This window comes from Empidonax traillii, unplaced genomic scaffold (assembly GCF_003031625.1).
Source record: "Empidonax traillii isolate 1590-97213 ecotype Southwest subspecies unplaced genomic scaffold, ASM303162v1 scaffold50:size1795014, whole genome shotgun sequence".
Lineage (NCBI taxonomy): Eukaryota > Metazoa > Chordata > Aves > Passeriformes > Tyrannidae > Empidonax > Empidonax traillii.
The window spans coordinates 1711-15399 of NW_020955243.1; the positions used below are offsets into that span (position 1 = coordinate 1711).

Consider the following 13689-nt stretch of genomic DNA (forward strand, 5'->3'; position numbering starts at 1 on the left):
ATAGAACTGGACTACTGGGGATTCCCAGACAAGCTTGGCCAGCTCATGGGGGCAGCAAGATGTCCAAGCAAAGCTGTGACACAGGATGGTCACTGGGACCACTCATTTAATTTGTATTTCTTGACCATTTTACCTTTACCAAGTGTGTTTTCTTCTCCTTTTCTGACAAGACCAGAAGACAATTGATCTTTTTCTTCTCCAGGGAATCCTTTTGACCCTCAGTTTACACTCACTAACGCTGTTTCAAACATCATCTGCTCCCTCACCCTCGGCAATCGGTTTGACTACCACGATGAGGACTTCCGAAAACTGCTAAAGCTGATGCATGAGACAGTTTTCCTTCAGGGAGCCATCACAACCCAGGTACAGCCCTCCTACCACCACCCCAAAGCTACAGTTTCTTCTCTGGAGTCATCCTCAGAGCTCAGTGTTGTCATCACCAAACCTGTCTTTGCTGATTCCTTTGCACAGGGTAGATTTGCCTGTAATTTCTTTCTGCCTTAGTTTCAAGCTGGACCTTGCTCATGCTGCTTTCTCTCACCCAACATCACTTTTCCTGCCCATTGACTGCCAACCTGCCTGCTATAATACAGGGGAAGTCTTTCCTTCATGAGGGATTCCTGCTCTTCTGGAGCTGAGCTATTTCCACCAACTCCAGCACTTCAGCAAGCACAGCATTGCAGGATCCTCAATTTTGGGTTTTTGAAGGGGTTTTCGGTCCATTATTCAATTTGTCTTTCTCCTTTTGTGTCCAAAGCTGTACAACTCTTTCCCATCTATAATGAAGTTCCTCCCTGGAGCACATCAAACCATTTTCAAAAACTGGAAGTGGTTGAAAAGCTACATGCAAGAGCAGATCAACAAACACAAGGAGGACTGGAACCCCTCAGAGAGCCGGGACTACATCGACAGCTACTTGCAGGAGATAGCCAAGGTCAGCAATGCAGAGCAAAGCCTTCTGCAGCAGGGCTTAGAAATGAGGAGGGATGAGAAACGAGCCCAAAGTCTCCAGCTGAGCTGCCTGTGTGGCCATTTAGGAACTTAGGATGCACATCAGTCTCTGGGTGCCTGTCAGTGGGATGGGATGGCAGGGGGTCAGCAGCTCCTGCCCAAATTGTTGCGTGGTTTGGACTAAGCGTGGTGTCAGGACAGCCCTCACTGTTCCTGCAGCACTAACACACCTTTTTGTGAAGGACAAGGGCAGTGACACCTTCCGGGAGGAACATCTCATCGCCTGCACCCTCGACCTCATGTTCGCTGGAACAGAGACCACCTCTTCAACCCTCCGCTGGGCTCTGCTGTTCATGGCCTTACATCCTGAAATTCAAGGTACAAGTAGCAAAAGGTCAGTGCTTTCCCTTCCTTTTATCCCTCACAGCTTTGTGAGAGACACTTTTCTTGAGGGAAAAGTTGGGAATCTCCCTGCACTCACACAAAACAGGTGCAAACAGGGCCAGGTGTCCCCTTAGGGGACCCTCCCAGCAACAACCTTGTGTTATTCCAAGGGGTTTTATCCTTGGGCCTTGGCTGATTCCTGCTCTTTCCCACCAGCCCATGTGCAAGCCGAGATCGATGCCGTCATTGGACAGGCACGGCAGCCAGTGCTGGAGGACAGGAACAACATGCCCTACACCAACGCCGTCATCCATGAGGTGCAGAGGAAAGCCAACATTGTCCCTTTGAGCATGCCAAGAATGGCAGCAAAGGACACAACTCTGGATGGCTTCTTCATCCCAAAGGTAAGCTCATTCCTGAGCACTGGGACCTCAGGGAGACTCCCAGCTCCCCAGGCACGACTCACCAGGCCAGGTCCCTCCTGCACAGACACACTGTCCCTGCCCTGTCCAGAGTTCACTCCTGCTGAATGTGGATTGTTGCCATCCAACCAACCAATATTAAATAAAATAAATAATTGCAGTAGAATTTGACTCTGCCTGTTCTTCATGGAGAGACTGGAAGATAAAGCTGCCCCTCCTGCTGTCAGTGCCACTGAAAGTGTGATCTATTTTTCTCCTCTTAGGGCACTGTTTTAACAATAAATATATCCTCTGTGATGTTTGACAAGAATGAGTGGGAAACCCCTGACACTTTTAACCCGCAGCATTTCCTGAAGGACGGGAAGTTCTGGAAAAGGGAATCATTTCTGGCATTTTCTGTGGGTAAGTTTTGCAAAATTGTGCCGAGGCACTGCCCTTGGGTTTCCAACTGCATGATGGAGATAGAGAGGAAAACAGTGATGGAAATGGCAGATGCACCCAGGAGGTGCCGCTCTAACAGTGGCCATTTGGTCATCCCAAAGCAGCACAACCACTCTCAGAGCCTGCTCTTGTCTCTCTTTTTAAATGCAAAGAAGGGAGATAAGGATGAATAAAAATCCCACATAATTCCAGACACCCCAGGAACACCTGCACCAGGGCAGGAGCATCGCTCTGTGCTGCTGCTCCCACATGCCTGAGTTCACTGGGGCCTCACTGTTGCCACCCCAGGCTACCCCAGCCAGCAGCTTCCCTGGGGAGGTGGCTTTTAGCACCCCTGTTTCTCATGCCAGCATCACACACCTTCTCAGTTTGGGCTGCAAAACTCATCCTGGGAAGGGATCAGGGACCATGGTCCTAAGGGAAGGCAGAATCACTTCCGTCAGTAAAAGCTCAGTCTGAGGATGCCGTGGGTTGTTGTCTCCACAGGGAAGCGTGCCTGCCTGGGCGAGGTGCTCGCCCGCTCCGAGCTCTTCCTCTTCTTCACGTCTCTGCTCCAGAAATTCACCTTCCAGGCACCCCCGGACACCACGCTCAGCCTCCAGCCCATGATGGGCATCGCGATGGCCCCACAGCCCTACAAGATCTGCGCTGTGCCTCGGTAGGGAAGCCTTGGCTACCATCCTCACAGGGAAAACCCTTTGTCAGGAACACTGAAAACAAGCTTTTGGCAGCTCCCCTGGGCTCGACGGAGATGCAGGCAGTTTGTTTCTTTTAAAGCAATTGCTAAACAACTTCTTTTACATGTGGACCTAGTGCTCTATTTGCCATGAGAAAGGTCGTGAGCCTGGGAGGTGCCAGGGCACTTTTAGGCCCTACAGCACTTTAAATGGATGAGGGGTGTGGGACCTTCCTAATTTTATGATGGATGGCCATAGTTCACCTTGACAAAATGAGGGACACTTGAGAGATTGCAGTGTAGAGGCTTAGTCTGTGTACAATTGAAGAGCAATACCAGCCCTTGTTTTATAACACTAATACAAGCAGTAATTCATCAACATTTTAAGGAAATGTACTCACCAAAAAAAAAAAAGTCTCTAACACCTGTCTTATGCATCAATAAACGTTTACCAAAACATTTTTGGCATGAAGCATTCTGCAAAGTAAAGACCAACACAGGCCATGTCCAGCACTGGCTGTAGCCTTTGGGCTGCCCCACATGGGTGCAGCATTGCAGGAGGCTAGCACTGTAGCAGCAAAGCAAATTCTAATGAACTGAAGGAAAAAAATGGCCCTGACAGCACAAGTAAACTAGAATTAGGATATTCAAAAATCCTCCCTTTTATTTTTTACCTGCTCAGCATCACTGAGTGGCTAGTGTGTCCAGGGGCAGAGGGGTGAGCTCCAGCAATACGTGATGCACTCAAGATTCTAATGAGAAAGAGGGTCCCTTGGAAAACACCAACAATAAATTACCAGTTTAAACAATCACATGCAAGGTGAAACAGTCTCATGATTCACAAGGGATGGTTAACACCAATGAAAGCATTGACTGGGTCATGGCTGCACCACAGGACCCTGGTGAGGCCTCTAGGCACGAGAAGCTGCAGTTCCTGGGAGTGGGACCGGGGCTGCCTGGCAGGAAAGCAGCACAGCACTAGTAGCACACACCTCCAGTTCCTGCTCACCTGCTGAGGAAATGGGGAGAGAACAATCTTTTCCTGTTAATTTTCACTTTTCCCTGGAGTACTGTTCACGTGTTCCTAGAGGAAGCAAATTTCTCCCAAGTGAACACAGCTTTCGACAAGGCTCCATCAAGCACAGGGCTTGGTGGGGAGGTTCTGCCACCTTCTCTGATTTTCTGTGCCAGGTAGAAGCGAGAGGTTGGAGCAAGATGCTGTTTCTGGCACTCAAAGCTGTTTTGCAGATCCCTAAGGGGGAGACACGATAACACATGGTGGGACCCAAACCAATCCATTTATAAAGTGCAGGAGGCTTGTCACATCCACTTCTAGTGAGAACCTGGTCATTCCCAACCCCAGCTCTCAACACCTCCTCTCCCCATGCCAGCTGCCCTCCCACCTGCTGCTGGCACAGGGCTCCCACACCTTCCCTTGACAGCAGAAACAAAGTCTATTGGATTTTCTACACCTTACATCCTTTCTTTTCCTTTCTTGGGCAAAGCAGAAGGGGAAGGCTGGAAGTGGGCTGCGTGCCTGGAATTGACTGGGAACAGGGAAGGGGAGCAGTGACAAGTTTCTGCTGTGTGCAGCATTACTTCAAAGCACTCCAAGTTCAGAGGTGTCATTTGGCTGTTTTGTGGTACTTTTCTTCCCTCAGTGCTTGGCTCAGATACCCATTTCCTTTCCCAAGCTGCTGCTATATCCAAAAGCTTCCTCCCTTCTCCCCTACGCCTCTGTTGTACTCTGAGAGAAAAACACACCTCACAGGCTTCTTGAATATTTTGCCCCCTCCACCAAAATCATCTCCCACACAGAGTTACCTCAACTCCTTGAGTGTCTTTGCACTCGGGGGTTTATCCCTGCACCTCTTCTCCAGAGACACCCCTCTCACAAACATACAAACCTCTCATTGCAGTGCTTGGCTCTTCAGGAGCTGCCAGAAAAGCCGTAAGTAAACAGAGTCAGGGCTGAGCACATCCTGCAGCTCAGCTCAGGCTTCCTGCACAGCTGAGTACCTCCTCCCTTCCTTTCTCCCTCAGACACACACCTGCACATTTTGTTCTTCAGTATCTGAAATTGCTTTTACATCCAGTCTCAGAAAGCAGGAAAAACAGTTCTTCTGTATCTGGTTGTTCATTTTGTGCTCACCAGGATTTCTGCCAGTGCAAAGGCCCTTCCTCCACACTGAGGCATCACAGGTCCTCATCCTCAGGTCTTCCCTCTGGAGGGCTGAAGGTTGCCTGCTCTTTACCACCATCACTTCTAGGTTGGGGTTGAAGCTCAGGGAACAAGAAAGCTGACAGTGAGACTGACAATGGAGCACACAAATCATCTGCAAAGCAGGCTGCAGAGGGCAGTCAGCTTTCTGTTCCAAGTAACAGTGATTTAGAGAGGTACCTGCTCTGTGTCCTCTCAGTGGGGTTGGCAACAGGAAGAGACCCTCCCCTCCTTCGGTAGCAGTAAGCAATTCCTGAAGTCACCTGACAGTTTATCTGTAGTAGGGTTTAGGTTTTTCACTTCCCAAGGGCCCTTGCCCAGCTCTGAGATGACTGACTGCAGGCTCAGCAGAGGGAACCAGCTTTGGGTGGGAGCAGAAATATAAGCAGAAAAGAACTGAGAAGAGGAGGGAAAGGCAGCACAACTCATTACATCCATATCCTCATTATACACACATTACACATCCTGGCACATGACATTTTAGACGGTATAAAAGTATCAACATGCTGACCCAGGTCATGTGTTGCCCAGAAATATGGACGCTTACATCAAAGAGGGACCATTAAATGCACTTCTTGGAATAAAGACACCAGAGAATTCATTTTAAAAGTCTTTATGTGAATATAAAAGAACTCTTTCCAAAGAAAAAAAAATAAAACCAAAAGTTTAAAAATTAGTGCAATTTTCAAGCTCTATGCAACACAGTGTTTACATTTGTTTTAAACAGAAGATGTAGACACCAATACACTGAAATCTTAACTCTACCATTAGGGGAAGGGAAAAAAGAAACACATAAGAAAACTACTGTACTAGACATTACCAACTCTTAAACAATTGTTTTTCTTTTCTAATTTCTAATCTATATGGTTACCTAAATAGAACATCAGTATTGCTTATATTAATTATTTCCAAGTGTATATCATATAAAATAAAATAAAATACCCATATATATATATTTTTAATGAACCAAAAAAAATCAGGTGAAAATTTTTTTTCAGTGAATGTTTCTTAATCCACTATAATAAAGTTGTTGCAAAAGAATCTTCTCAAAACTGCTGCCTGACCCATCATGAGTAAAAGAACTCACTACTCCAGAATTTGTATTATTGCTATAAAACACTTCTCTTCCATAGTAATCTTATATAAAAAATAATTAACAAATGATATATCAGTCAGAACATTTTTGTTGTTTCTTTGGATCTATACTACCCGTTTTACTGGAAACTGGCTAAATTACTAATAATGCTGTTTAACTTCAGCAGTATTCAGTGATTTCACCTCATATTTGGATGCGTTCCTAACTGTGCTGATGGGAGGGTATGAATTCATCTTGCAGCAGAGACAAGTGGCCACTTTCTTTGCCCTTCCTCAGCAGTGGTGCATAAAAGGACATGTATTGACAGAGCTCTGCTATTACATGTGGGAGACAACTCGGCTGTAACACAGCAATGGCATTAGTACCTTTTTTGTTTGACATGAAAGAAGCAAACAATAAAATTATACGTATCTAATGGTCCTTCCTGCACAGCCAGATGGGCTGAAGTGAACACACCACCATGGCTTATAATCCAATATTTATTTCCAAAGATCAGTTCCTCATTTGTAGGACGTAACCCAAGTTTTACCAGTTGTAGAACAGCTGCTTTTAAACAGGTTCTCAATCCCAAAGAAACCCTTAAGTTGTATTCACAGGTTTAACTTCTAACAGTTTGGAAAAGTCTCAAATAAACAACATTTCATCCAATATCTGAAAACCTGATTAATTTCTGGCAACCCCAACAAGACTATGGGGACAAATGTGCCCTGAAAAAGGCTTATCCCTGCCTGTAGTTTGGGACTGAAATTCTTCCATCACTAGTCAGAAGACAAACTTCCAATTAAATGATAGGGAGGTTCTTGCCTACTTTTGGTCCCAGGGTCTGCAGTTTTGAGAAGTGCAAGTCAAAGACATTTGCTCCAAGTTTGTCACTATTCAGCACCTGACAGTCACTGACACAGCTCTACTACTGTGAGAAGTACAACAAATGCATCAAGCCTACAAAACTAGATGAGTATTTGACAGACGTCCATGGAAGTTTCCATGCTGCAAAGAACGAGGGTTAAGAGACCCACTCAACACCATCAGTGACAGTTTCACATTTCACTACATCACATCACAGACCAGGCTTTAGGTATGTAAGCATCTTGCTAAGACTGAATCTCCTGCTCCACTGCTCACCACCAGCAGAGCAAACAAGCAACTGTATCTTAAAAACACAAACTCCACTAATATCACTGCAGCAATAAAAGACCTCAAAACCCAAGAGGTAGTCCAAGCATAGAGTCCCAAAGAACAGCACCAGACAGACAAAACTCTCCAACAGCCACTTGTCTGGCATGTTCTCTGCTCTCACAACATATGTAGCATGAGACTGGCTTTTAAACAATGCCTTTTGAAGGAGGAAATCTGTTGAATGCCTAAATGTACAGCACTGTAAAACAACCACCACAACTAAGAAACAACCCTCAGTATTAGAAATGAATACTTGCCTTTTCCCTGGCATTGCATGCAAGGCCCAATAAAGAATTTAAGATGTTGGGGAAGGAAGAAATCAAAGGACGAGCTGTAGTGAGAGGAATGGAAAATGAAAGACTACCCAGATTTCATAATTCAAGACTTAAATTCTGCAAAGCTGAATCCTGCTCTCAAATCAAAGATGGTGAGACAGGTATGTTTTCATTCACAAATGTGGTTGAGTTTGATATTAGGTGATGCTCTAGTACACAACCCTCAAATACTTAGTTTAAGTGTATTCATTTTATTTTATGGGCTGCTGCAATTTTACTTCATTTAACTATGGGCATAATGAATTTGTTCTAGACAATCTGCAAAGAAGAACAGACATTGGCAGATTTCCTAAAAATACATTTCATAACAGAAATAAGACATTTGGAAAATAAAGTGACAAATCTTGAGAAAGACAGCAACTACAGCAACTTCCTGCACACCAATTTCAGATATCAATCCCCTTTTCATCTTCTATCACACTAGTATAGTTTATGCACTTCTCTCCCTGCCAACAACTGTCAAAGCCATCTTTCATTCCTCTGCCTAGTAAAGTCAGTTGAGAATAACTGAAAGGAAACTATATTTTAAAAAGGAAGATTAATTTCCATGCACGGGGTTGTATAAATAGGTTGAAATAAATGGGGCTCCTTCCCACCTAATCCCCTTTCTGCAAATAAATGCAGCGTATGAATATGCCAGACTTTAAAATACAGCCCAGACTTTTGAATTATTATTATTATAGCTTTTCTCTTACACAAAAAAAGATAAGCTTTTTTGGCTTAAGTGAATTCAGCATCTTAAAGACAGGTTTTCTTTAGTGTGTATATGCACAAACTTCAGCTTTTTTTTTTTTTTTTTTTTTTTACTAAACTGAGTAATTCTGCTTCTCACAAAACAAAACCTGTCTTCTGTACTGGTACTATACCTTTATTTTCTTTTTCTATAAATGCAAGTATCTTCTTGCATTTAAAACTGTACTTTCTATTCTAAAAAAACTGTATTTTTTTAAACATGGTACCAATCTTTTAAATCTATTTTTAGAAGAGCCCAGCAAAAATGCCTAATATTGCCAGTTTCCTGAAGTAAATTTTTGCATAACATCTTCCCATTATAAAAGTCAACTTTCTAGCCCAAACCCATTAAATAAAGTTTTAAATATATAGTGCCAAATTTCATATATACAATATAATCTGAAGGCAAATATAAATCTTTCAAGTTGTGCTTGTAAATAGGTACTGCACTTATCATATCTACTTGGAAAACTACATGCTACCTTCTACGCACACCACTGATCAAATTAATCACTTCTTGATAGTTCTGATGTTGAATCTGCAGCTGCCCAGTTCTAACCTCCTCTTTCATCAAGTAAAGTGGAAGTTATAAAACATTTAAGGACACTTCAGCAGGTAAGTTTTCCTCAAGGTCCTTGTGGTTTAATCAGATGTTGCCCCTGGTACTTTAACAGTGAGATTCCTCCTGGTGGTGGTGACGTGACGTTGCTGAGCCAGGAAGGAGCGTCCAGGCCCGTCTTTGCAGGCACCACTGCTGCCAACCAGCCTTGCTTCCATACCCAGCTTCTGCAGAGTCAGGCTCTGCAAAAACAGTTAAACAACAACTTAAATAATAGCAAAAACAGAAGGAAAAAACCCTGGCATCTTTCATACGTGAAGCTCATCCTTATTTAGTATGCACACAGGAACTCTCTTACTGGATTTCTTAGAGTAACTAAAACCTAACTGTCACATTTAGCAAAATACATTTTTCTGATACACCAACAAATGAACTTTTGACCCACCTTGTTATACCACGCAGTTACAATCAGCTTTTCCTCGTAATCACGTAGCTTAGCCAGTTTGTATTCGTTCTTCAAGGAGACAAGAGGGAAGACAAGCCCAATTAAAACAATTTTTTTCTGCATAAACTTACTGCAGCCCACTGAGTGGAACAGAGGTAGCGGTAACACTTCAATATGCAAAATAACTAGAAAGCTTAGAAGTATAAATAAAGATACTTCCATTAAAGACTGAGAGATAAATTAGACTACTTCAAAGAGGCTGAACTTCACACAAGTTGCAGCTAGAAACACAGAAACTACTTAGAAATATACCCTGAGGGTTTGTGTGGGGTGTATCAGAAAGTATATAAATAATTTAGTAATCTTTCCAGCTGAAGAGACAAGAATGTACTTCCACTGTCTGACTGTTCTTATCATGTTCCTGAATTGCTATTATATAATATACTTAGTACATCTTGCATAAAAGCAATCTGAGGCCAGAGCATTTATATAGTCAGACCTATCAGCCTACTCATTTGTGTTGAGAAATTCTGTATTTGCCTAGATAACTATTTAACTAGTCCCATCAATACTGCTGTAAAACTGAATGCATTTCTCCAATTTTTCTGATATTTGGACTACTGTCAACAATCCTTTCAGAATTTCAGCCAAGCTGAAATCCCAAATCATTATTAAATCATTAGGAAACAGTATCTTGACTGTCTAACATCAGGACAGAACACACTACAAGTTATTATTAAATATATGTAAAATTTTTACCTCCAGTGCTTCAATTTTTTTGTCTTTCTCCAGTATCTGTTTTCTGAGCAACATAATTTCTGCTGATGCTGGATTTAGCTTGGGGTCTAAGGTTTTTATCACCTGAGTAAAAGCAAAACAAAAGCATAACAACTCAGGTTTGATTCTCAACAACTCTGCACCTCATCTGCTCAGAGGAGGAATATGGAAACAGACTGGGCACTGGGCAGGGAATCATGATGAAAATTAGGCTGTTACACCGTTAACAGAGCCCAAAGGGTACAAAGGAATCATTCATGTACCCCATGTTTAGCCTAATTCCCATTCTCTCATACACTTAACGGACTGCAGTTGAGCAATTTGATTAAAAAGGCCATTTTTAATTGGGAGGTGGGGACACACATTCAAATCCATCTGTTTAACAGTTTATGAAGGAGGAATGTCTATGTTCAGAAATATGCCACTTACATTTCTTGCTTTCTCAAGGTACATTTTATATCTTTCTTCCATTGCTTTCATATCCTCGTCTTTTTTTCGTAAAGCTGCTTCCAGTTCTCCAATCTTCTGGGCTATTTACAGAAATTACCAACAAAGACATACAAAATAAAAACAGATGTGGTACTTTCAAGGCTTCTGAGTTCTCTTGATTTCACCACTCTCCAAAAAAACCTTCTGGCTACTACAGAGTTCTCTAAGTTATGATTTTTGTCTCAGTTGGTCCACCTGACCCTGAATTCCCATTTGGCAGAGTGCTGTGCAACAAAACCAAGCCCCCAGGATCCTCTCCCTGCCAACTAGCAGGCACAAAAAAATTCCCTCCATACATACCATTTCACATTTAAAGCTAAGCTGTAGCAGAAACCCCTATCCAGACAAGTATCCCATAGTCCAGTGGCTATAGGACTGCTTTCAGAGACACTTAACTTAGTCTTATTAAAAAAAAAAAAAAAAAAAAAAAAAAAAAAAAAAAAAAAAAAAAAAAAAAAAGGCAAAAACCCCCCACAGAAGAACTTACGGTTCTGACTGTCATCAGGCTGGAGCTCTGCAAGATCAGCCTCTTTCTTCTGCAACTCATCATGAACTTCATTCAACTTTTCCCTATGAATGAAAGGCTGGACTAAGGATTAAGCTCACAAATAATTCTATGCAGTTTTAAGAGCTGAAAGCTGAAACTTGATGGCAGAAGTGCTTAAATAACTATTTTAAGCTCTGGTAATTCTTCTGAATTTAAGTAGAAACATTACTATGTGTTTTTGTAGAACCACTGAAGTTGTGACTCCTGAATTGAGTCTCATTTACCTAAAACTAGGAAAAAATGAACAATTAAACCCCTTCAGCAGGGGTTACTTAGCAGGAAGGAAGCATTCCAGAAGAATGGAATATATTTTGAGCCCAGTAACAGTGATGGTTTTAGCAGTCTGTTGTAGAATCAGAACACTTTAAAATGCTGGTGGTGGTTATGACAGTTAAGTGGTACTGGTATTACCAGATCATCATGATCAGAGTAGACAAAACCAGAACCCCAACACTTTGCTCACTTTATGCAGAATTCTCAAACCAGTGGCTTAGAAAAACAAGACAGCCCTACAAAGATTTAAGCAGTTTCTGTGCTACATTTAGCATAAATAAGCTGTTGTTGATGCATGTGCCTTACTTACATGTGTGCTGCCAACTTCTGCTTCAGGTTGCTGGACTATCAAAGGAGAGAGTTAAAATTCAGTTATATTTCAGTATTTCATTCCATGCAACATTAAAGTGCCTTAACAAATCAGCCAAGGATATTTAGCACAGCTAAGTCAAAGCAAATAAATACTAAGGAAACTGCATTTCTGTAACTGCTTTCATATTTTTTTGCATTGCACAGAAATCAATTCCAGCATCCTTTTCTTTAAAGCTCTCCCTCTCATTATACCACTATTGACTGATAAAACTAAATGTAGAAGAGTTACAGTTCCTTAATGAAGGTGAAGGAAAGGAATCACACAAAATATGAGATTTTCAATTTAAATACAGTTGGTGTGGGCTGTTTTTCAGACACACTGAAAAATAAGCTGCACATCTAAACAAAGGACTTGATGTTACACTGAAGGACTTAAAAAAAACCAAACCAAAACAAAAACAAACAACAAAAAACAACAACCAAAAAACAAAACACCAAAAAAACACACAACACAACAACAAAACAAACAAAGAAAGAAAACAAAACAAAACAGGTATGTTGTGTTCAAGGCCAAAAAGCCTGAACTTCTACTTACTCCTTCAGTCTTGGATCCCTGCTCCTGCAAAGTCTTTTGCAGATCTTCAATCTGCTGCTGTAATCCCCCAATACGCTCTTCATTCAGCCTTTCAGGAAGAAAAGACCGTTACTGGTTATCTAAATAAATCATAGACAAATTTTTCTGTTTCATGTCTGGATAATAGTTTTTCAGAGGGCTACCCAGCAGGACTTAAGCCACAAAGAAACTGATTTTTAGTTTGACTTGAACTTCTCCTGAAACGACCACATGGAGCTTTAATGAACATTTTATAGTGAAATACCTAGAATAATTTTAAGTTTTGAGAGACCTTAATTACCAAGAATTCTCATATTCTAATAAACTGCTTTCAGCATTAACTGTAGAGAAATTTAGACCTTATCCCATGGTCTAACAGTTTGAAGTTCTAGAAACAGAGTTTATATCCATTCTTGGTCTACTTCCAAGAATCATTCAGAACTAAGAAAAGTGTCCTAAAAGCAACACCTCATTAATGGCAGTGGTGAAAGAAAAGGTACCTGGCTTCCTACATGGTGCTACACTACAGATACAGGCCACAAGACCACTCTGAAATACCAGAAATCCCTTTTTACTGTTACTGTGTTTAAAGATGTAGTTTCACCTTTTCTCAGTTTCCAGTTCGTTCACTGTCCGGTGCTTCTGCTCCAGCTGTTCCTGGAGCTCTGCAATACGCTCATTTTCTGACCCTTCCTGTTTCAACAGGAGCATCTTATTTTCATGCTGCAGCCGAATAAACATTTCTCTGAATCAAAAACAAAACAAAACAAACAAAAAAACAATGAAAAAAAAAATCCAAACAAAAAAGTCACTGTTAATTCAGAAGGTGAAGAGGAAGAAGTAATATTCCTGTTCGCTCTCCCAACCCTAAAGTGTGTAAATCAAGTTCTGCTTGATGATATAATTGGAGTAACAATGCAATTTTTTATTAAAAGTTAATTTAATATATTGTGACGTTTGCAAACTGTCAGAGATAAGAGCAAAGTTTTAAACTGTAACTCCAAACCCAGTTTTACATACAGCAATCTGATATGCTTTTAAGAAAGAAATTAATTGTAGTATAGGAAAATAATAATTAACAGCTACATGGGGGTCTGAATAAGCACCATGGAGGCAAAGCAGGAACTGGGGTACAGAGTCATGAACCTTCCCAAAGGCAGCATCAAGCCCCACCCATGAACATTCCAAAACAACCTCTACCTTTTTGTCTCACCTGTATTCCACTGGCAGAATTTCAGCA

The 13689-nt window shown here is 41.7% G+C and overlaps 2 protein-coding genes across 6 annotated transcripts in view; one reads left to right on the plus strand and one right to left on the minus strand.

Moving 5' to 3' along the window:
• Positions 1-142: 142 nt before the first annotated feature.
• On the plus strand, positions 143-2941 carry LOC114055173 (cytochrome P450 2J2-like). 2 transcript variants are annotated; one of them, XM_027879022.1, is made up of 6 exons: positions 143-363; positions 758-934; positions 1194-1329; positions 1552-1739; positions 2021-2214; positions 2602-2941. In XM_027879022.1, the coding sequence occupies exons 1-6, from the start codon at positions 322-324 to the stop codon at positions 2642-2644; spliced, it is 780 nt and encodes a 259-aa protein (XP_027734823.1). In that variant the 5' UTR covers positions 143-321; the 3' UTR covers positions 2645-2941. The 2 variants fall into 2 exon arrangements, with proteins under 2 accessions (XP_027734823.1, XP_027734822.1); XM_027879021.1 differs by having other exon boundaries at positions 167-363; positions 2021-2159; positions 2685-2941.
• A 6109-nt stretch (positions 2942-9050) lies between these two features.
• Positions 9051-13689, minus strand: part of HOOK1 (hook microtubule tethering protein 1) — a 22842-nt gene continuing 18203 nt past the window's right edge. Inside the window, exons 15-22 of one of the 4 annotated variants that reach the window (XM_027879024.1) lie at positions 13054-13194; positions 12432-12519; positions 11835-11869; positions 11192-11274; positions 10645-10745; positions 10198-10299; positions 9439-9507; positions 9051-9235 (exon numbers count right to left, since the gene is read on the minus strand). In XM_027879024.1, the coding sequence (XP_027734825.1) occupies positions 9077-9235; positions 9439-9507; positions 10198-10299; positions 10645-10745; positions 11192-11274; positions 11835-11869; positions 12432-12519; positions 13054-13194 (778 nt within the window). In that variant the 3' untranslated portion in view covers positions 9051-9076. Of the gene's footprint in view, positions 9236-9438; positions 9508-10197; positions 10300-10644; positions 10746-11191; positions 11275-11834; positions 11870-11983; positions 12275-12381; positions 12520-13053; positions 13195-13689 lie in introns of those variants that run through there. The other 3 variants (XM_027879028.1, XM_027879025.1, XM_027879027.1) reach the window with 3 other exon arrangements.